Source organism: Heptranchias perlo, chromosome 6 (genome assembly GCF_035084215.1).
Source record: "Heptranchias perlo isolate sHepPer1 chromosome 6, sHepPer1.hap1, whole genome shotgun sequence".
In the NCBI taxonomy this organism is placed as follows: Eukaryota; Metazoa; Chordata; class Chondrichthyes; order Hexanchiformes; family Hexanchidae; genus Heptranchias; species Heptranchias perlo.
The window spans coordinates 77,895,450-77,919,572 of NC_090330.1; the positions used below are offsets into that span (position 1 = coordinate 77,895,450).

A 24,123-nucleotide genomic window follows, 5' to 3' on the forward strand; every position below is an offset into this window, starting at 1 on the left:
GCAACATATCCCGTACTTGGGTCCAGTGCAGGAAGTGTTTCCATGACTTATCCAGGTTAGCCAAAGTGAATACACTTACTCATTCTCCTGCATTCTGTGTCGCACATCACACCCATGACCCCAATTCCCCCCCCAAACCTCACATCATTCTGCACTGCCAAGATTATTCCACCATATTACTCCTCACTCCCACTTAAGGCTCATCCTCAACTTACCTTCACTTCCTGAGCACTTCCTCACCTCCCCATTTGTGACCCCACCACTCCCACTCACCCCAATCCTGATCCAATGTGATGTCTTTGTCTTATACTCACGCTCCAATGCACCTCTTTCACGGTCAGCTTCAACCAAAGAAATGCATTCATTGGCTGACCACTTCACCATCACTCACTCACATGTCTGTACTTTCTCCCCTTCTAGAAGAGAGCGCAAAATGCATGCGAGAGGGTGAAGACTGGAGGGCAGCCACAACAAATAGTGGTCCTCACAGAGGTAGAGGAGGAGGCCCTGGAGATCAGCTGCACCCTCGAGTGCCTGTCCGGGGACGCCGAGACTGGCACCCCACAAACGTCTGGTGACACAACTTTAACATTCATTACACACAACATGAATTGATGTTAACAATGATTGGCATGTTGAACACCTCAGTACGCTCATCGCAACATGACACATCTGTGATGATGCTTAATATTGCCTTCTGTTCTCTTACAGGCCGTTCAACGACCGCAGTGATGGGAGAGGGCGATTCCTCAGAGGAGCTCCCGGCCTCTGAGGGCGCACCGTCACATCTTTGTGAGCCATCCACCAGTGCAGATACTCACACCTCGGTGGGTCCTAACAGTCAGTCAGTTGGGTTGGCACCTGGTGAGTCACCACACACAAGTGAGCACGAGCAGACACTGGTGGCAGGGGCAGCTGCGGAGAGTCCGCGTCAGTGGGTGCACTCCTCTCCAGGCTCTGCTCAGCTGGACACAGATACTGAACCCTGGGGGCCAACCTTTAAAAGGAAAATGATCGAGGGACAGCGGCACATTTGCGAGGAACTGAAACAGGTGCCACACGCACTCTCCACAATAGCGCAGAGGATGGAGGAGTCCAACTCCTGCATTAATGGAATGGTGGCACAGGTACAGGAGGGAATCTCTGACGTAGTGTCACAGGTAACTGCAGAAATGTCTGAGATTGTGTCGCTGGTAAGTGCGGGAATGTCTGGGATGGAGAGAAGGCTAGCCTCCATTGAGCTTCAAGCACAGCTCACAAATGAGTCCATTCAGGCCCTGACAATGGCCGTTCGGACTCAGGGTGAACAACATTCTGCCACTTTAAACAGGCAGACAGAATCTTTACAACTGGGCTTACAAGGTATCACACATGTCCTCCAAACTGTTCTCCAGCAGGGTGATATGAGTGATGTGGGCCTGGCCCAGGAGAGGGATGATGGCGAAAGGGGACTTGGAAGTGGGGATGCCACTCAAAGCGTTCCTACGTCTCACCCGATGCCCACCTCTCAACCAGTATCTGCCATGCTGCCTCCTCTCCAGGTGGCAGAGTCTGCCCCTGCACAGGTGCAGATGGAGCAGTCTTTGGTAGGGCCCCAAAACTGAGGACTACTGCCATGTCTTGCCATTCTTGACTGCCTTTTGTGATAGCGCCCTTTGATGTGCGAGACTTGATGCCACCCAGTGGGTCACTTTACAGTGGGTGTATGTATAGTTGCTGGATTGTTCAGTGGAGGTTTGGGAGGTGTGAGGACTGGACTGTTGACCGGAAGTCACCGGTAACGGTTTTGGCTTAGTACACAGGGAAGAGTCAATTCTCTCTTAATTCTCAATTCGCTTTATTAACGTTATTAGATCGTGTACATACCGCTTATACGTCTGGTTAGATATAGGCATGCAGTTTACAGCAGGTTATACAGTTTTATACTCAAACTAGGATTTAAACGCACACCCACTAGGTTTCCCTGACTAACACTCCCTGAGTGGTCACAGAATAGAAAGGATATTATATTACCCGGAAAGGAGAGATAACGCTGGCCAGGCGATTCGTTCTCTCTCTCTCGACGTCGTCTCCACGTCCCTGACGTAGTCTCTACGTCCCTGACGTAGGGTCCCTACTTCCACGATGGTTAGTCTCCGGAGTCTCCCTCACAAAACCACTGGCACCAAGCCTGCAATTCTTCAGTTTTAACTTCAAGCCTGTCTTTTCGAATGATGCTGTCTTTCTCCGGTTGGCTTAAAGTTGCTGGAGTGGTCAGTGTCATCCCCTGATTGGCTCTGTTCCAAGGGGCTAGGTAGCATCACCTCATTACTCCTTTTCTAAATAAGGCCTGGTGTCTCATCAAAGCTCCTTTGTCCCTTTAAGAAGCGGAACAAATTCAAACCGGTTCTGGCCAGTTCAGACCAGTGACTGAACTCCAGGTCACCTCAGTTCAAAAGTTAGTGTCTTTGTTAGCAATTCGAATTAAACTCAATAGTTTTCTGCAGCCCCTGGCCAACATCTCCCCCCTTTTGATCCAGAGATGCTTATCTTAGGATCATTATTCTCCCTTTCTGTGTACCACTCCTGAGGCTGTCATTGTCCCCCAATGGGCATGTTACATCCGCGATATCATATGATTATAGAAAAAATATAAATGGTTATAGAAACAATATAAAAAAGAAGCGTATAAAATATACTTCACACAGTGTCCTTATATTGATAATCGCTTCTTCTGTTTCATTATAGCACTAACACTCACGAACACTCAATTGTTGCAAAATTTCATTTTTCCACCTGCTGAGCTGATATACATTGAATATACAAGTATTAATGCACATAAAATCACAACTACAGCATCATGTGATAAAATCCTGACCCATGGATGTATTTGAACATTAGATCCCCAATTCCAAAACTTATTCCAGAACCCGGGGTCCCTTAACAGTTCACCTGCTTTATCAGCATGAGTTTTAATTATTTTAGTGTGTTTAGTCCATTGATGAATTATCTCATTGGCTTCCTCCGCTATTTGCATCCAATCTGCAGTCAGGTGCGGAATGGGTGGTAGTTCGGTAGGAACATATTTCCGCAGATCTTGGTCTATATCGGTACGTTGGACTGTGAGGTTTTTGTTTATTACCATCCTCATTATTGGCTTAGGCAGAACATGTCCACCGACAACCAGGTCTGAGGTCACATTGTTAATGGCCACATTGTGTCCTTCCAGAGGGCACTGTTTCCATCCTTTATTATAGTTCATAGCTGCTGTGGCTATGTAATACGTTTGTCCCACAAGGGCGTATTGTAAAAAGGACTGGTTGTTAACCGGCAAAATGGACAATGAACAATTTTCATAAGTACTGAACCCGCAATTAGTAAGTTTCTGTCTCATTATCTCTTCTGGACAGGCCCAGTGATTCCCTCCTTGGTGACACTTTGACAAATTTACCCCTTTCTCAGCACCGTCCATTACAATAGCATGAGATGGTGGATTGCTCAAAGATATCCAAGTACCCTCATGATACTTGCCCACGTTATGAACTCTTTTTAAAGGGTAGGTCAAATTGCTTCCGTGTCGGGGAATATGAAACACCGCCCCAACGTAATATGTCCCTTTATGAGTCACTACTCCAGTCAATATTTACATAGGTGAGGTCCCAGTGGACCATAATTTTACTTCGACCGTCGCTCCCCGATGGTCGCTCCATAAATGGACCCACAAATTGATTAATGATTTTTCCCTCTGGGATTACGGACAATGTCACCTCTAGAACTGTGTTACATGAAAACTGTACTGCCTCTCCCTCCGGTATACCCAAAGTCTTTCCTACACACGCTAACCCATCCACTCCCGTATAATACAAATTTAAATCCTCTCTTTCCCCTTTGTTGGTTCGGACTGTCTTATTCTGCAGAGCAAAGTTGTTCCTGGTCTCGGGATATCCCTCCGTCGTCGACACTGCTTCAGGCTCGTTCATTCGTCGTGACGGCTCCGAGGCAGGTTCAACCACAGTTCTGATGATGGTCAACCCGATAGCAACAAAATGCATCATCCCCTTCATTCTAGGCTGGACCTGTAATAAACAAGTGTAATTTCTGTTCTTATTTACAGTTTCTTTTAAGTACTATCATAAGTCCAGTCTCTCCATATACGGAGCCAGACCGTCCATATCCTGTTCTCAATTTGTTTCAGATTCTAACCGTCCATTTCTTCGAACCCACTTACTCCCCCTTTTTGTTTTATTTTCCTTTTGTTTTTTTCCTGGATTCGCCTCTTCATGTGAACGGACAGTATCAAATTTGTGTTCAATCACCTCCTCTTGGACCTGTAACTGGTCCTGTTCTTGATCTCCCTGACCTTCAGAATTCAGAACATCGTTAGCATCGAGCAGCACATGCCAATGGTGATTATCTTGTTTCTCTCCTTCCAACTTTAGCTGATTAATGTGGTACCAGCCACTCTTATCTGGTGCCGTTAATATCTTGTATACAGATGGGCTAGCTTTGTCTACTATCTTATCGGGACCGGCAAACTTTGGACTCAAGAATGAGGTGGGCTGGTGTATTCTAATCATTACTCTCTGTCCAGGGCTCAACTCTATGTATATCCCACAGCCAGTTCTCCTTTCCCCATCCTGTACTGATGAAGAGCCATCCACAAAAATTTTAAAAGAGGGTTCTTCCTTTCCTGTTTCCTTTGTCTTTCTGCTTTCAGGCCCCGTCTTACCCCCTCCTTTTTGTTTTGATACAAATGGGCCCTTGGGGTCATTTGCTATCATCAATTGACACTCATGTTTTTCTCCCTGATAAACTAAGTTGTCTGCTAACATAGTGGTGGTTTTTACCCCCTTTACGGTTATATTTCTCCCTTGCAGCAACAATGTCCATCTAGCGATTCTATCTTGGCTAACTGAACCATCCTTAATCATTCCATCTAACAGTAGCTGTACTGGGGTGTGTTCTGTTAATATTGTAAGTGGGTTTAGTCCCACTATAGAGGTAAAATGCTGCACTGCCCAAAAGACAGCTAGCAAGTGTCTTTCACATACCGTATATCCCTGCTCTACTGATGAGAGCATACGTGAGACGTACGCTACTGGTCGTAATCTCCCGTGTGTCTCCTGTAATAGAACTGCCGAGAGGGTGGTGTCTGTGGTAGCCACCTCCAATGCAAACGGCTCAGTTGGATTTGGGGTTTTTAGAGCAGGCGCGGCAGCTAGTGCTTGCTTTAGATCAATCATGGCCTGGCTGTGTTCTGTTTTCCACTCCCAGGCCACATTCTTTTTTAATAATTCCATCAGTGGGGCCGCCTTTGTGGCGAATCCATCAATATGGTCCCTGCAATATCCCACCAACCCCAAGAAGGACCTTAACCCTTTCACATCCTGCGGAACAGGGAGTCTGCCAACTGTCTCTACCCTTCGCTTGTCAATGTCCCTTTGTCCCGGCGTCAGAATCATTCCCAAGTAAGTAACTTTTTGTTTCATGGTCTGCGCTTTTTTAGGGTTAATCTTTAATCCCAAGTCATGTAACAACTGCAGTAATTCACTTCGCAGTTGATAATGTTCCTTCTTGGTTTCAGTTTGTAGGAGTAAGTCGTCTACATACTGCACTAGACATTCAGGCCTCGAGAATCCTTTTAACCCTTCCCTCAGCCGTTGGTGAAATATGGACGGGGAATTGTGAAACCCCTGCGGCAGGGCGGTCCATGTATATTGCTGTCCTTGGAAAGTAAATGCGAATTTATATTGACATTCTTTCTCCAGTGGAATAGACCAAAAACTGTTACTTATGTCCAAAACCGTAAAGCACTGCGCATCCTCATTTGGTCGAACTACTGTCTCTGGGCTAGTTGCTACTGTAGGGGCTGTTAGCGGGGTGACTTTATTTAATTCTCTGCAGTCTATCGTTAGTCGCCAGCTACCGTCGGGTTTCCTTACTGGCCAAATAGGTGCGTTATTAGTAGAAGCTATTGGTCTTAATATCCCTTGCTGCAGCAGACTCTGTATCACCTTCTCTATCTCTTCTTCTGCTTGCTTTGGGAAACCATACTGCTTCTGTGGTTTGGGGTCTGGACCTTGTATACACACACTCCCGGTCATTTTCCCACAATCATGTTTATGTCGGGCAAATACTATTGAGTTTTGTGCAATAATTTGTTGTACTTCACGATCGTTACTCATTTCTCCTGGTTCTATCCACATTTCCCCGATCGTGCATATCCTATCGTGATATTCCCCCACCGGGACGAGTGTGTGATTTATACTGCCCATGCCCAAAGGCATTTGCCAAATCATACAATTAACAGGGTCGAAGCAGAATCCCGCTTTGGCCATATAGTCACTCCCTAATATATGTTCTTGTTCTCTGGGTAATTTAATAAGGACCACTGAATGCTCTATCACTATGTCTCCCACACCGACTTCCAACGGTACACTCACATATCCCACTTGTGAATGTCCTGTGAATCCACTGAGAATAATTTTGTTTTGAATTTTCCAATCTGTGTCATTGATCTGAGTGGTGTTAACGGTGGTTCGGGATCCCCCTGTGTCCCAGAGGAATGTAAGAGGGCGGCCTCCGACCCTACCATTCACTGGGGGTCTCCCCGTGTCATCCCACCGCGCATCACACACCCATAACCGAGAGGCCTGAGACCGTCATTGCAGTTCAGGGTACAAGCTGGAACTCGGTGATATTTCTATCGTATCACACTGAGGACTTGGTCTATTCGGCCCTTCCACGGGTAGGCTCTGGTTTCTTCCCCGACCTGCATTCTCTCGTCTCAGGTTCAGGCAGTCCCTTGCGAAGTGTCCCTCTTGGCCACAGTTATAGCATTTGGACACCTCGCCTTGAGTTCTCCCTGTTCCCGAGAATTTTCCTCTTCCTCTGCCTCTACCTCTTCCCGCTGTCTGATAAGCTGGAGGGGGTTCCCTCTGAGTAGGTCCCCTCCCTTCATTTCTCCAGGTTATCGTCTGATCTTTAACAGGCATTGCTCTGTTCCCGGATGCCTTGGATCGTTTTGGTATTTCCCTTTCCCATACTCTAACCATCTTCCTAATTATCCAGGGTTCCGTATGTGTGTCATCAGCGGGGTCAAACTGATCTAGTGCCTTCCTTGACTCCTCAGTGCCATGCGACACTAGTGTTCTCAGCCATCGGTTCCTAACCTCCCGCTGTAAATTATCCCTATCTAAGTCTGTACCGTAGACCCCCTGAAACACCGCCCAAATGCGGGCCGAAAATACAGTGGGGTGTTCACCTTTCCTTTGATAGCATTTCATCAGCGCCTCCACTGGATCCCCTCTGTTATCGCCCATGACAGATAATACCTGGCCCTTTAAGGCCTCATTTGTGCCTCTACCAAGTTTTTGTTCCTCCGGTAGGGCGGAGTGTATATGTGGGTGTAGGCACATTAGGATTAATTTTCTTTCCTCAGCATCGTCTAAGCCGTGTATCGCTCTCTGTGCCTGACCGCTAGGAACAACTCACTAGGATCATCCCCAGGTGCACAAGTCCCAATATCTTTCGCAATAACCCTCAGTTCCTGTACCCCAAGTGGGGTGGAATATGTCATATCCTGACCATCTTCCCCCACCTGTGCTCTAGTGGTTACAAGGGGGGCCATTGGGGCAGACGGTTATTTCGGCTCTGGAGCATATGCTGGTGGTGGGTCCCCTGGTGGAGGTTCCCCATCACCGCTGCTGTATCTATCCGCCTCGTCTGCTAAATCATCCCAATCTACATCCCCTAGACCACTTTCTTTACCTCTTCCGGGTGCGAAAGCACACAATATGCCCCTCTGTGTGGCTAGCTGATCTTGCAGCCTCCCTATCAGTTTCTGACACTTTGTGTGATCACCGGTACTACTCCTCTTCTCCTGAGCTGATCTGTGAATCACATTCATAGCAGTTTTTAAATCACTACATTGTTGTTTCCATCTCTCCACCTCAGCTTTAGCTGCTTGGGCTTCTCCCTCTCTCTTACTCTTTTCATTAGTCAATTTTTCGCACTGTAACTGATATTGGTTCATGTGCATCAAATCTGCACTTCTCTGTCCCTGTAGATCAGTTACCTGCTCACTAAGGCGGGCTATCTCCTCATGGAGTTTTTTATTCTCGTCCCCTAATCCGTTCCGGATTTTCTGATTCGCTTCTCTCTCTCTCCTAGCCTGCTGTCGGCATTCTATCCATTACTCAAGTAAACATCCGATCGCTACGGACTTCTGTATCTTTTAAAATTTCCTATCTGACATCTTTGTTTGCGCAATTCTCCAAAGGATCTCTCCAACAGGCGTTCCCTTGTCTCCAATGTGACCCGCATACTCCCCGTATTGCGGCCACTTCCCTATTACGTATTTTTGAAGGAGTCCTATCCAATCAAAGCAGTCCAAGTCCAAGGCTTGGAGATTTCCCTTTATTCGTCATCTTGTGTTATTAACTATGAATTAACCCAAACTCCTGTTCTCTGTATACTTTGCCAAATTCGGTTCGCCTCGAGGCTCCCGCTGACACAACGGAGAGATTTATCCTCGAGCCCACCCAGGGACGCCAAAGATATTGATCGGAAGTCACCGGTAACGGTTTTGGCTTCGAACACAGGGCAGAGTCAATTCTCTCTTAATTCTCAATTCGCTTTATTAACGTTATTAGATCATGTACATACTGCTTATATGTCTGGTTAGATATAGGCATGGAGTTTACAGCAGGTTATACAGTTTTATACTCAAACTAGGATTTAAACACACACCCACAAGGTTTCCCTGACTAACACTCCCTGAGTATTAAGATTTAAACGCACACCCACTAGGTTTCTCTGACTAACCCTCCCTGAGTGGTCACAGAATAGAAAGGATATTATATTACCCAGAATATCTCTACATCCCTGACGTAGGGTCCCTACTTCCGCGATGGTTCGTCTCCGGAGTCTCCCTCACAAAACCACTGGCACCAAGCCTGCAATTCTTCAGTTTTAACTCCAAGCCTGTCTTTTCGAATGATACTGTCTTCTCCGGTTGGCTTAAAGTTGCTGGAGTGGTCGGTGTCATCCCCTGATTGGCTCTGTTCCAAGGGGTTAGGTAGCATCACCTCATTACTCCTTTTCTAAATAAGGCCTGGTGTCTCATCAAAGCTCCTTTGTCCCTCTAAGAAGCGGAACGAATTCAAACCGGTTCTGGCCAGTTCAGACCAGTGACTGAACTCCAGGTCACCTCAGTTCAAAAGTTAGTGTCTTTGTTAGCAATTCGAATTAAACTCAGTAGTTTTCTGCAGCCCCTGGCCAACAGGACTATTCTTACTTTGTGATCTCCTTATCAGAAGCATTCACGTATTAGTGACTCCCTGGCCTCATGAGCAGCCAGGTGAGCCGCTGCTGTGCTGATGGGTTCCTCCTCCACCGCCTCCTCTTGCTGCTGCTCTTCCTCAATGTTCATGGCAGATGTGGATGTTGGATGACGGCATGGGGCCTCATCAACTGGTACTCCTCTCTGTTACGTCATGTTGTTCCACTACTATAATGCGACCCACTCTCGCTGGTGCATATTGAAGTGCTCCCCCAGAACGATCAAGGCACCGAAATTGCATCTTCAGTAGTCCAATCACATGTTCAATTATAGACCTGGTGGCAATGTGGCTGACCTTGTATCGATGCTGTTCCTCGCTGGTGGCGATCCTCAGAGGTGTCATGAGCCAAGTGTGCAGGGAGTATCCCTTGCCGCTGAGGAGCCAGCCCATAAGGCTAGTTGGTGCGTGGAAGAGGGCCAGGATGTTGGATTCCCTCAGAATGAACGAATCATGGCAGCTGCCAGGGAATCTCACATACACATGAAGAAATCTTTTGCGGTGGTCACAAACGAGCTGAGTATTGATGGAGTGATACCCCTTTCTGTTGATGAACAGTCCTGGCTTGTGCGGAGGTGCTCGAATTGCAATACGGTTGCAATCGATTGTGCCCTGTACACATGGGAAGCCAGCCACAGAGTGAAAACCCATTGCCCTCTCCGTCTGGCTGAGGTCATCCATGGGTAAATTGACGTATTGCGACGCCTTTTGAAACAAACCGTTGGTGACCTGACCTGTCTTATGCACTTGTGGGCAGATGACAGAGAGACCCCGGCGATGTTACCGGTGGCACCCTGGAATGATCCGGAGGCGAAGAGATTGAGGGCAGTGGTCACTTTAACTGCAATGGGTAATGAGATGCTGCTTGGCCCAGCCAGGAGCAGCTCGGCATGAAGGAGACTGCAGATGTCTGCGACCACCTGGCGACTCACTCTCAGCCTCCGTAGACACTGCTCCTCAAAGAGGTCTGGGAAGCTCATCCTCGGTCTGTAGACCCTCCGACGAGGGTAGTGCCTCCTGCGCATCGGCCCCTCTGTTGTTCCTCTCTCTGCTCTTGTGCAGGTGCCTGTGGTGCAGCACTGTGTTGTGGAGCTACAAGTGGCAGAAGTGCACGCCGTGCCTAGTGAGGACGGTGATGTTCCTCGTCCTCGGTGGTGAATGCAGCCATCGCACCCTCCATCCTGATACTGTCAGTTTGTGGGGGTCTGAAAAGTTGATAAATATGTGTAAACTGAACAATTCTGAGTGTGAACCAATAATTTTCAGTATAACACAAAGATCTTCCAGCCAAAAGTTTCTCTGAGAGAACTGAGTGCCCTTCTGCAGTAACTGACCTTTTATTCCCATCTGTCAAACAGGGATTTAAATATCCAAATGGCTGCCGATTGAAATCTACTTTCCCATGGTGTGTGTCACACAGCACGGGAAACACATTGAGGCAGCGTTAATATCGCTTGTCTTCATTCTTAATTGGATTTATGACATTTCAAGTACTTCAAGTACTGCTTTAAATATCATCCCGCAGGCTTTAATTACCGACGGGACGATACTTCGCACCCACACTTTCCTTTTAAATCGTACCTAATAATCCAGTTGTGGCCGAAACAATGTTTTATAAAGGGTCACCATAACATCCTTGTTTTTGTACTCTATGCCTCTATTTATAAAGCCCAGGATCTCACATGCTTTTTTAACCACTTTCTCAACCTGTCCTGCCACATTCAAAGATTTGTGCACATATACTCCCAGGTCTCTACGTTCCTGCAACCACCCCCCCCCCTCCCCACCCTTAGAATTGTACCATTTACTTTATATTGCCTCTCCTCATTCTTCCTGCCGAAATGTATCACTTCGCACTTCTCTACGTTAAATTTCATCTGCCATGTTTCTGCCCATTCCACCAGCCTGTCTATGTCCTCTTGAAGTCTATTACGATCCTCCTCGTTGTTTACTACACTTCCAAGTTTTGAAATTACAGCCTGTATACCCAAAGACCAAGTTATTAATATATATCAAAAAACCAACCCCTGGGGAACACCACAGAATACCTCCCTCTAGTCCGAAAAACAGTTCACTACTAGCACGTGGCACTGGGAGTAATCCAGAGTTAACTACCTATGAGGTTGTGTTTTTTTAGCTTCCTCCCGAGCTCCTGAAACTCTGACAGCAGGACTTCAACCCTTTTCCTTCCAATGTCATTGATTTCCACATGGACCACGACTTCTGGCTGTTCCCCTTCCACCCTCAAAATGTTCTGCACCCAAGGATGGTAATAGAAGAGTCTAGGATGTTGCCTGAAAGATATGATTCTGTGACTATGACAATGTAAGATTGCTTGACTAGTTTATGGGACATCTCTCCGAACTTGGGCAGCAGTTCCCAAATGTTAGTGGGGAGGTCTTTGCAGGGTTCACTGCACTGACACTGACTAAATCTTGTCCTGATATAATGCTAATAGGTCAGTTCAATTTTTTTCTTTATTTAAACTTTGTTGTAATTGTTTATAATTAAGTAGTTTGCAAGGCCATTTCAGAGGTCAACCAAAGTAGTGTGAGACTGGAGTCACATGTAGCCTAGACCAGTTAGGGGTGGAAAGCACCCTTCCCTGAAGGACATTAACTTTCATAGTTATTTTTCAATCATGGCTCAGTTGGTATCACTCTCGCCTCTGAGTCAGAAGGTTGTGGGTTCAAGTTCCCCTCCAGAGACTTGAGCACAAAACCTAGGCTGACACTCCAGTGCAGTACTGAAGCAGTGCTGCACAGTTGGAGGTGCCATCTTTTGGATGAGCTGTTAAACCGAGGCCCCGTCTCCCCCTCAAGTGGACATAAAAGATCCCACAGCATTATTTCGAAGAGGAGCAGTGGAGTTCTCCCCAGTGTCCTGGCCAATATTTATCCCTCAATCAACATCACTAAAAGAACAGATTATCTGGTCGTTATCACTTTGCTGTTTGTGGGACCTTGCCGTGTGCTAATTGGCTGCAGCTTTTCCTACATTAAAACAATAACTACGCTTCAAAAGTACTTAATTGGCTGTAAAACGCTTTGGGGTGTCCTGAGGTCATGAAAGGCACTATATAAATACAAGTCTTTCTTTTTTAATTACATTACTGTATATAGTGTATATGTGTGTATGCGTCTGTACGCACTTAAATGAAAAAGCACTCTGTCTTAGTGTGGCCTGTTGCTAGATAGAAAAATTGTCCTTACATCCTGTTTTACATGGAAAATATTTAGATTGGAAAATTGGGTCACCCTTACGATTAGAAGAGTCTGCACATACATCTTGTTGCAGTCACTCTGAATGCTTTGAGGTTTCTTGTTTTTTCTGTCACAAAATCAATCACTTAAAGTTTGTTGGAAAATTAAAAGTAAGGGGGCTATTTTTTAATGGTGCATTTACACACTAACCATCATAATGAAGCAGTTTTTGCTTCACTGTGACACTAGGTTAAAGATTTTCAACCAAAAATGCAGGATGTAGACCGTATTTTCAGTGCAAAAGAGTACAGTAATATGGAATATAATGAGAGGAAGGCTCATTATATTCCATAGTGAACATAGTGGGGGGAGTGGGTGGTGAGGGGACACTCTAATTGAATATAGTGCCAGGAGGCCTCCAATTGAATCACCCAGAAATTGCTGGAAAAATAATGGCGAATTAATGGCACTCGCCATTATTAGTTGTGTGTCATGAAATTACTGAATTTATGCCGTTAATGCGAATTAACCTTGCTGCAGCCATTTAAAACTGGTAATTCATGTCGTGAGGACCCAGTGAATGATGTGATTTTATGATCCTGACATGGTCCTGACATGACACTCAATCTCGGAGGCCCAGAAAGGGAACAATGAGGCTGGTAGTTGATTGTTCCTTTAGGTTTTTAAAAACTTTTTATCTGTCTTGACAGAATTTTTGTGCCAGTCTTGCCATTCACACTCCTGTTAGTGTCTGAAGGCAATAATTTTCAGGATGTAAAGCTGTTTCAACACCAATTGAATATAATGGGAGGAGGGCCCCAACTGATAATAGTTGGAGGGTCGCCCTAAATAAGTGGAGGAGCAATTATGGATTAGCTGAAGACCAAACTGAGCTAGGCTGTGATAGTTGCTGACTTTCACTGCCTCGTCACAAAGGTAAAGAATTAATATTTGGGTAGGTGCTGGAAGGCTGCTGGCACCAATGCGAACCTTATAAACGGAAAGTTACAATAGTGACGTTGCTTTTGTTGCTCCAGAACCCCGCTCCTGTGATATTTTACAATATACCCGTGTCTGAAAGGCTTCTACAAGCCTTGACATAGGGTTAAGTTCCTCCAATGCCAACTTTGAGATGTTGATGGGTAGATGGAGGTTAAGAACAGCCGACCCTTGACTGATGTGTTTCTCTAACCAGATTTGGCCCTGTGAAGGATGCATCCATATTATAAATTTCTTCTGCCATCTGATTTGTACCTAGGGTCTGTTTCTCACATGGGCTTTGCTGATACTCTTAATACCTATTCCTTTTTTAGCTATAACAGCTTCTTTGTGGTGAGCTGACACTTCCTCCTCTTTTGAGAACATTATGGCATCCTGTTGTGTTGACCTCAAAGAGGTGCATGTGGAAAAATTATCTATAGACATTTATTCTTCAATTCAAGTCAGACTATGCATCAATTAAAAAAATGATATCACAAGATTTTGCAAGACCTTTGAACAGTAAAAATGTAAATATAAATGATTATGCTCCAACAAAAATTACATGTGCTTTAAAATACTTGCAATATATTATTGGAATACATGTTATATCACGTGCAATGATATGGGCTAACTCTTTAAATGTAATACTTAGCACGAGCAATGGAGGCACAGGAGGTGTCAGCCTACCATTTCATAAGGACAAGCACCACTCCTTTCACAGCCAGTGCTTTTTTCCTGCGCAAATTGATGTCTGGCATCAGAACAATTTTTTTAATATTGTAAGTAAACTTGACTGGCTACATATCCTTTTTCATTCATTCTCAGGATGTGGGCATCGCTGGCCAGGCCTGAGAAGGTGCTGGTGGGCCATTTGCCCTCTCACGTGGCTGTAAAAGATCCCATGACACTATTTGAAGAAGAACAGGGGTGTTCTCTCTGAGTCCTGGCCAATATTTATCCTTCAACTAACATTCACAAAAAAGAGATTATCTGCTCATTATCGCATTGCTATTTGTTGGACCTTGCTGTGCGCAAATTGGCTACCACGTTTCCCACAATACAATAGTGACTACACTTCAAAAGTACTTCATTAGCTGTAAAGCGCTTTGGATCATCCTGGGGTCGTGAAAGGTGCTATATAAATACAAGTCTTTCTTTTTCTTTTTCTTGAACCGCTGCATTCTTTGAAGCAGTTTGATACAACTGAATGGCTTGCTTCAGAGGCCACTTCAGAGGGCAGCTAAGAATCAATCACGTTGGTTTGGAACTGGAGACACATATAGGCCAGACCAGGTAATGACTGCAGGTTTGCTTCTCTAAAGGACATCAGTCCCAGATCATTGACAGGACAGTACCAGGTTTCATTCACCATAGGCAAAGAAGATGAAGCAGAACCGGTTTAGATAGTGGAGTAGCTAAGATAAGTAATGGAAACCACATTGGAGGAACACTAATTTAAAAGGACTTCAGAAAGAAAATGGCAACTTTAAAGTAAGATCATGAAAGTACTTTGCTTGTCTCAAGATATGTAGGAGATAAAGACATGATTGAATTACTATAAGAAATCCCCTGAATGCAAGGGCATACTTCTATATTCCCAAGTAATCTAAATTCTTAAAGTGTGCATCTTGCTGAGGCATTGATAGTGTGAAAGAGCCTCCAGGGCCAATACACCTCCTGGTGTATGGCTTAGCCACTCTGTCCATTATTAGGTTGAATTGAAGATAGTAGCCTTACACTGCATTCTGGGCGTTGTAGTGCACCTGTGCGACATGCACAATGTGACACTGGTGCATTCTGGGAGCTGCAGTATGTTACCTGGTTGAGCTTCTTCACTCATGTAGGCCCTTGGTACACAACACAAGCTCTGGAAATGCAGCAGATAGATCTGGGACAGTGAACGTCAGTTCAAGCTGTTTTTGGATAACTGGATTAATCTATAGTCCTGTGGTTGGATTTGTTTTCTTACGATTATCCAGAACGAGGATCATCATTCCATCCATGTACATGGTCATAACGCAGGCCATCTGACTCGAGAAATCGAGGGAGCAAACTGGGAGTGAACTGTGGAAAATGACAACTGTGCCTTTGAGTTATTAGTGTTCTTAGGTGTGAGATTGTCCACACCAGGAAAACAGCTACCGATTCCAAACCAGGTAGTGCAAAACTGAAAAAATAAATGTGTTGGAGCAACATATTTCTCCTAATAGTCAAAAATTACTTTGTTAATATTTGGACCTGGCATTAATATGATTTTGAAGACTGGAACCTCCATCAGAGAGCAGTTTAAGTCTTAATATTTTTGTCTACAAGGGCCAGTGTCAGGAGAGAAGGCACTTTCACTTTCCATGATTAAATTGGTATTTCCACACAAGTACCATGCTTTGTTTTTCTGCAGCTCTTTGATTATTTATCTTTTTAGTACACAGGCACCACTCTTTCACCCTTTCCCTTTTTTGCAGTTAATCATAGGAGCCAAATGGTTGTCATTAAAACAACATGTAGGTGGTTTCATTGAGGCCAGAACAACATATGAACGAAAAATCCTGCAGGGCCCACGGACCTCAGTGATGTGTGCTCCTAGCAAGAGAAGCTCCACACCAGCAGGGAAAATGCTTAGTGACCCTTTTGATCTCCGTCTGTTGCCCTTACTGCTCCTTATGTGTTGCTCAGTCCTGTAAAAGGGGTCTCCTCCTGACCATGGAAATTCTCAAGAAAGGCCTCACCTGAAACGTTAACCTGCTATTTTTTTTAAACAGTTGCATATTTCCAGCATTTTCTCCTTTTGTTGTTTCAGATTCCAGCATTTGCAATTTTTCTTTTCATTTGAATTTTCAAAATGGGTCGTTCCAGTCATAAAGTTTAGTTCTGGTGCTCACCAGATTTTATAACTGTTGCCTACATCAAGGCATTGATTTATCATAAGGTGTCAGCTGTAGCTCAGTTAGTAACACTTTTGCCTCTGAGTCAGAAGGTTGTGGATTCAAGTCCCACTCCAGAGACTTGAGCACAAAATCTAGGCTGACACTCTAATGCAGGACTGAGGTAGTGCTGTATTGTCAGAGGTCCTGTCTTTTGGATGAGAGGTTAAACCAAGGTCTTGTCTGCCCTCTCAGGTAGACATAAAAATCCCATGGCACTACTCAAAGAGTAGGGTAGTTCTCTCTGTGTCCTGGCCAAAATATTTATCAGCCAACATCACGAAAAAATTATTATCTGGTCATTATCACATTACTGTTTATGAGACCTTGCTGTGTGCAAATTGGCTGCCATGTTTCCTACATTACAGCAGTGACTACACTTCAAAATTACTTCATTGGCTGTAAAGTGCTTTGGGATGTCCTGAGCTCATGAAAAGCACTATATAAATACAAGTCTTTCTTCTTTCTATTGCCACAGGACACCTACCTGCTAACTGGCAGGCATCTCAGTGGACACAGGGGGTCAAAAGGCAGCATCATACATTCTAGGGCCTGAGTTAACATCCCCCCCAGAACTATTATCTCAACAGTGTTTTGGAGGGGGAGGGGGAGAAGAAATCTGGCCAAACGTGTTGTACAAGATTAAAATATGAATCAAATTATGAAATGTGATTGTATTTTTAAATGTACAACATCATTTACATTTGTATATCTTCTCTGTAATGAAATGTTAATCTATTTTTTGAAATAATTTTTGGTTGAACAGTTTCCTTTACAGAAGCTGATGATCGAGAATGTGTTACAGCTTCGGTCGGAGAAACAAAAACACTTCAATGTAAAAACTCCTCGCTGGAAAAGTTGACTCAAGTTACCTGGACTAAAGAAAATGGCAGTAAATCTGAAACAATTTATAGTTACTTAATTACTTTGAATCAGACACATACATACAATCACAGCCAGAGACTGGCGCTATTACTAACTTCCCAAGAACGCTATAGTCTGCAAATACGAAACCTACAGATTTCTGATTCTGGCAATTACAGCTGCACACTGTCTGGACTTAATATAGAACAAGTCACCAAATGGCACCTTGTTATTACCAAACCAGGTAGGAACTTCTTGTTTTTATCTTCTCATCTCTCTTTGTCAAAAGAAAAACATGAAAACATTTTACAAATCAATTTCAGTGCTGTTTTATCTAATTTGTAGATGTTAAGTTTGTAATTTTAAATGTGATTAGCTGCAATGGTAATAGAGAAATATCAAAATTATAATAAACTGTGACACTATAAGCCTGAGGTACATTCCAGAAGGAATCTGAGTATCAACCCCAAAACTTTCAATAAATTCTACCTACGAGACCTAATAAATGTTTAGCTCTGTGTCATTAGTTATGATAATAACCTATTTTACAAGATCACAAGACAGATTTTCCCACCACACCGTCTATCTGACTTTTGAATGAGTTTCAGATTTTTGTCTCCACTCTGCTACATGGAAGACCATTCCAAGTGTAAATCATTCTTGGCATTAAGTTCTTCCTTTCATCCTCACTAAACCCTCCTTTTCCCAGTTTTAACCTTTTCTCCATTGCTCTAGTATCCCACCATAACTTGATGTAGTTCTCTGGATTAACCTTTCATTTATGCCAATTAACATCATAAGGTCCCCACTCAATCACCACTAAAGAACCTCAGTTTCTGCAGTCTTTCCCAGTAAACCAAACCTTTGTTGACAGGGATCAGCTTTGTAGTTATTCTCAGCACTACATCCATGTCCGGAATACTACCCTTATATTTTGGTCATCATAACTGAACACAGTATTCAAGGTGCAGTCTGACCATAGCACTGTACAGTTTCTGACATGTAAGGGCTGATTCCATGATTGGATGATTCTGGCATTGACTAGCACTCACTGGGAGTGCTAATTCAGAAATAATGGGCCTGCAGTGCCTCATTTTTCATTAATTTCCTGACCAGTGCACTCAGCAAACACCACACTGCTCTAGGAAAGCCCGTCCATGGAATCAACCCTTCAATAGAATCATAGAATCATAGAAGTTACAACATGGAAACAGGCCCTTCGGCCCAACATGTCCATGTCGCCCAGTTTATACCACTAAGCTAGTCCCAATTGCCTGCACTTGGCCCATATCCCTCTATACCCATCTTACCCATGTAACTGTCCAAATGCTTTTTAAAAGACAAAATTGTACCCGCCTCTACTACTGCCTCTGGCAGCTCGTTCCAGACACTCACCACCCTTTGAGTGAAAAAATTGCCCCTCTGGACCCTTTTGCATCTCTCCCCTCTCACCTTAAATCTATGCCCCCTCGTTATAGACTCCCCTACCTTTGGGAAAAGATTTTGACTATCTACCTTATCTATGCCCCTCATTATTTTATAGACTTCTATAAGATCACCCCTTAACCTCCTACTCTCCAGGGAAAAAAGTCCCAGTCTGTCTAACCTCTCCCTGTAAGTCAAACCATCAAGTCCCGGTAGCATCCTAGTAAATCTTTTCTGCACTCTTTCTAGTTTAATAATATCCTTTCTATAATAGGGTGACCAGAACTGTACACAGTACTCCAAGTGTGGCCTCACCAATGCCCTGTACAACTTCAACAAGACATCCCAACTCCTGCATTCAATGTTCTGACCAATGAAACCAAGCATGCCAAATGCCTTCTTCACCACCCGATCCACCTGTGACTCCACTTTCAAGGAGCTATGAACCTGTACGCCTAGATCTCTTTGTTCTATAACTCTCCCCAACGCCCTACCATTAACGGAGTAGGTCCTGGCCCGATTCGATCTACCAAAATGCATCACCTCACATTTATCTAAATTAAACTCCATCTGCCATTCATCGGCCCACTGGCCCAATTTATCAAGATCCCGTTGCAATCCTAGATAACCTTCTTCACTGTCCACAATGCCACCAATCTTGGTGTCATCTGCAAACTTACTAACCATGCCTCCTAAATTCTCATCCAAATCATTAATATAAATAACAAATAACAGCGGACCCAGCACCGATCCCTGAGGCACACCGCTGGACACAGGCATCCAGTTTGAAAAACAACCCTCTACAACCACCCTCTGTCTTCTGTCGTCAAGCCAATTTTGTATCCAATTGGCTACCTCACCTTGGATCCCATGAGATTTAACCTTATGTAACAACCTACCATGCGGTACCTTGTCAAAGGCTTTGCTGAAGTCCATGTAGACCACGTCTACTGCACAGCCCTCATCTATCTTCTTGGTTACCCCTTCAAAAAACTCAATCAAATTCGTGAGACATGATTTTCCTCTCACAAAACCATGCTGACTGTTCCTAATTAGTCCCTGCCTCTCCAAATGCCTGTAGATCCTGTCCCTCAGAATACCCTCTGACAACTTACCCACTACAGATGTCAGGCTCACCGGTCTGTAGTTCCCAGGCTTTTCCCTGCCGCCCTTCTTAAACAAATGGGGGGACATTGTAAGTCAGCAAGGATGGGAGTGGTGGGTTAACAGGGCTTACAGTGGGCCAGGATATGGGCAGCTGTATTTTGCATGTTGGAGATTATAGAGTGTGGATGAAGGAGGGCTGGCAAGGAACGTATTGAATAATGAATTGAATTGAGTCTGGAGGTGACAAAAGCATGTATAAGGGTTTTAGTAACAGAAAGGTTGAGGTAGGGGCAAAGTGTGGCAATATTGTGGAAATGGTTTTGGTGATAAAGCGGATGTGGGGTTTGAAGTTCACTCAGGATTAAACAGGATACCAAAGTCTTGCATGGTTTTATTCAGCCTGAGTGAGTGGACAGGGAGTGACCTTTGCAATAGGGAATCAGAATGATAGCTTCAGTCTTCACAATGTTAGCTGAGGAAGTTGCGACTCATCTGTGACTTGGTGATGGACAAGCAGTCTAGCAGCGCGGAGGTCGTCATGGGGTGAAGAGAAGTGGTAGACAGGTAGCACTAGACATTTTCAATGTACAGATGGAAGCAGAACCTGTGCCTCCTGTTGATGTTAACGAGGCACAGCATAAAGATGAGGTAAAGGAAGGGCTCAAGGATAGGTCATTGTGTGACTCTGGGGGTGACAGTGTGGGGAAGTGAAGAAAATTAACTAAGTGAGATTTCATATTTTTCACTTATAACAACTGGGTATTAATCTCACCATTTATTGAACAGCAATGAATAAAAATGCTTCAGGTTCCCACACCATGAGTTACCAGTATAGGATTTAATTAGCTTTAATGACATGAACCTAGCTAATCAGCACCCATTTGCAGTAACACTCATTTTATGCCATTTATGTGGTTTAGCAATTCTTTAAACTATCTAGAAATAGCCTGGGATATTAATCCAGCTCCAGATTAAGCAAAGCTGTGAATTTATACATTCCTATTCATTGACATGTTTTGTTCAGAATCAAGCTCACTCCAGATAGGGGTACGGTAGTATAGTGGTTATGTTACTGGACAAATAATCCGGAGTCATGAGTTCAAATCCTGCCATGGTAGCTGGGGAATTTAAATTCAATTAATTAAATAAAATCTGGAATTAAAATGCTAGAATCAGTAATGGTGGCCATGAAACTATCAGACTGTCGTAAAAACCCATCTGGTTCACGAATGTCCTTTAGGGAAGGAAACCTGCCGTCCTTACCCGGTCTGGCCAAAATGTGACTCCAGACCCACAACAATGTGCTTGAATCTTAATTGCCCTCTGAAATGGCCTAACAAGCTATTCAGATGTACAATCTCGCTAAAAAAAGTCATAATAAGAATAAAACCGGACGGGGGACCACTAGGCACCGGACACAATAAAGGCAAACCAAGCCCAGTCAACCCTGCAAAGTCCTCCTCACTAACATCTGGGGACTTGTGCCAAAATTGGGAGAGCTGTCCCACAGACGAGTAAAGCAACAGCCTGACATAGCCATACCCACAGAATCGATACCTTTCAGCCAACGCCCCAAACTCTTCCACCACCATTCCTGGGCATGTGCTGTCCCACCGGCAGGACAGACTGACCAGAGGTGGTGGTATAGTGATATACAGTCAGGAGGGAGTGGCCCCGGGAGTCCTCAACATTGACTCTGGACCTCATGGCATCAGGTCAAACATGGGCAAGGAAACCTCCTGCTGATTACCACCTACCGTCCTCCCTCAGCTGATGAATCAGTCCTCCTCCATGTTGAGAAGCACTGAGGGTAGCAAGGGCACAGAATGTACTCTGGGTGGGGGGCTTCAATGTCCATCACCAAGAGTGGCTCGGTAGCACCACTACTGGCCGAGTACATAGCTGCCAGACTGGGCCTGCGGCTGGTGGTTAGCGAACCAACACAAGGGAAAAACTTACTCGACCTCGTCCTCACCAATCTACCTGTCGTATTGGTAGGAGTGACCACCGCACAGTCATCGTGGAGATGAAGTCCCGTCTTGGCACTGAGGACACCATCCAACGTGTTGTGTGGCACTATCACCATGCTAAATGGGATAGATTCAGTACAGATCTCGCAGCTCAAAACTGGGCATCCATGAGGCGCTGTGGGCCATCAGCAGCAGCAGAAATGTATTCCAGCACAATCTGTAACCTCATGGCCTGGAATATTTCTCACTCTACCATTACCAACAAGCCAGGGGATCAACCCTGGTTCAATGAGGAGTGCAGAAGAGCATGCCAGGAGCAGCACCAGGCGTACCTAAAAATGAGGTGCCAACCTGGTGAAGCTACAACTTAGGACTACATGCATGCTAAAAAGTGGAAACAACATGCTATAGACAGAGCTAAGCGATTCCACAACCAACGGATCAGATCAAAGCTCTGCAGTCCTGCGGTGGACAATTAAACAACTAACGGGAGGAGGAGGCTCTGTAAACATCCCCATCCTCAATGAAGGCAGAGTCCAGCACAAGAGTGCAAAAGACAAGGCTGAAGCGTTTGCAACCATCTTCAGCCAGAAGTGCCGAGTGGATCATCCATCTTGGCCTCCTCCCGATATCCCCACCATCACAGAAGCCAGTCTTCAGCCAATTCGATTCACTCCACGTGATATCAAGAAACGGCTGAGTGCACTGGATACAGCAAAGGCTATGGGCCCCGACAACATCCCGGCTGTAGTGCTGAAGTCTTGTGCTCCAGAACTAGCCAAGCCTCGAGCCAAGCTGTTCCAGTACAGCTACAACACTGGGATCTACCCGACAATGTGGAAAATTGTCGGGTAGATCCCAGGTATGTCCTGTCCACAAAAAGCATGACAAATTCAATCCAGCCAATTACCACCCCATCAGTCTACTCTCAATCATCAGCAAAGTGATGGAAGGTGTCGTTGACAGTGCTATCAAGCGGCACGTGATCACCGTTGCTCAGTTTGGGTTCCGCCAGGACCACTCGGCTCCAGACCTCATTACAGCCTTGGTCCAAACATGGACCAAAGAGCTGAATTCCAGAGGTGAGGTGAGAGTGACTGCCCTTGACATCAAGGCAGCATTTGACCGAGTGTGGTACCAAGGAGCCCTAATAAAATTGAAAATTGAAGTCAATGAGAATCAGGGGGAAAACTCTCCAATGGCTGGAGTCATACGTAGCACAAAAGAAGGTGGTTGTGGTTGTTGGAGGCCAATCATCTCAGCCCCAGGACATTGCTGCAGGTGTTCCTCAGAGCAGTGTCCTAGGCCCAACCATCTTCAGCTGTTTTATCAATGACCTTCCCTCCATCATAAGGTCAGAAATGGGGATGCTCGCTGATGATTGCACAGTGTTCATTCTCAACCCCTCAGATAATTAAGCAGTCCGTGCCCACTTGCAGCAAGACCTGGACAACTTCCAGGGTTGGGCTGATAAGTGGCAAGTAACATTCGCTCCAGACAATGACCATCTCCAACAAGAGAGAGTCTAACCACCTCCCCTTGACATTCAACTGCATTACCATCGCCGAATCCGCCACCTTCAACATCATGGGGGTCACCATTGACCAGAAACTTGACTGGACCGGCCATATAAATACTGTGGCTACAAGAGCAGGTCAGAGGCTGGGTATTCTGTGACGAGTGACTCACCCCCTGACTCCCCAAAGACTTTCCACCATCTACAAGGAACAAGTCAGGAGTGTGATGGAATACTCTCCACTTGCCTGGATGAGTGCAGCTCCAACAACACTCAAGAGGCTTGACACCATCCAGGACAAAGCAGCCTGGTTGATTGGCACCCCATCCACCACCCTAAACATTCACTCCCTTCACCACCAGCGCACTGTGGCTGCAGTGTGTACCATCTACAGGATGCACTGCAGCAACTCGCCAAGGCTTCTTTGACAGCACCTCCCAAACCCGCGACCTCTACCACCTAGAAGGACAAGGGCAGCAGGTACATGGGAACAACACCATCTGCACGTTCACCTCAAAGTCACACACCATCCCGACTTGGAAATATATTGCCGTTCCTTCATCGTCGCTGGGTCAAAATCCTGGAACTCCCTTCCTAACAGCACTGTGGGAGAACCTTCACCACACGGACTGCAGCGGTTCAAGAAGGCGGCTCACCACCACCTTCTCAAGGGCAATTAGGGATGGGCAATAAATGCCGGCCTCGCCAGTGACGCCCACATCCGATGAACAAATAAAAAAAAGATACTTTTTTCTCCCGATGCACTGAAAGTTGATATTCTGTACGATGTAATGGAAGACAGCGTGCTCCAGGAGA

At 45.1% G+C, this 24,123-nt stretch overlaps 1 protein-coding gene across 2 annotated transcripts in view; it reads left to right on the forward strand.

Annotated features, from left to right (window-relative positions):
* LOC137322562 (opioid-binding protein/cell adhesion molecule-like) overlaps positions 1-24,123 on the forward strand; it is a 129,090-nt gene that overhangs the window by 2,105 nt on the left and 102,862 nt on the right. For both annotated transcript variants that reach the window (XM_067985479.1, XM_067985480.1), the window contains exon 2: positions 17,192-17,533. In XM_067985479.1, the coding sequence (XP_067841580.1) occupies positions 17,192-17,533 (342 nt within the window). The remainder of the gene's footprint in view (positions 1-17,191; positions 17,534-24,123) is intronic.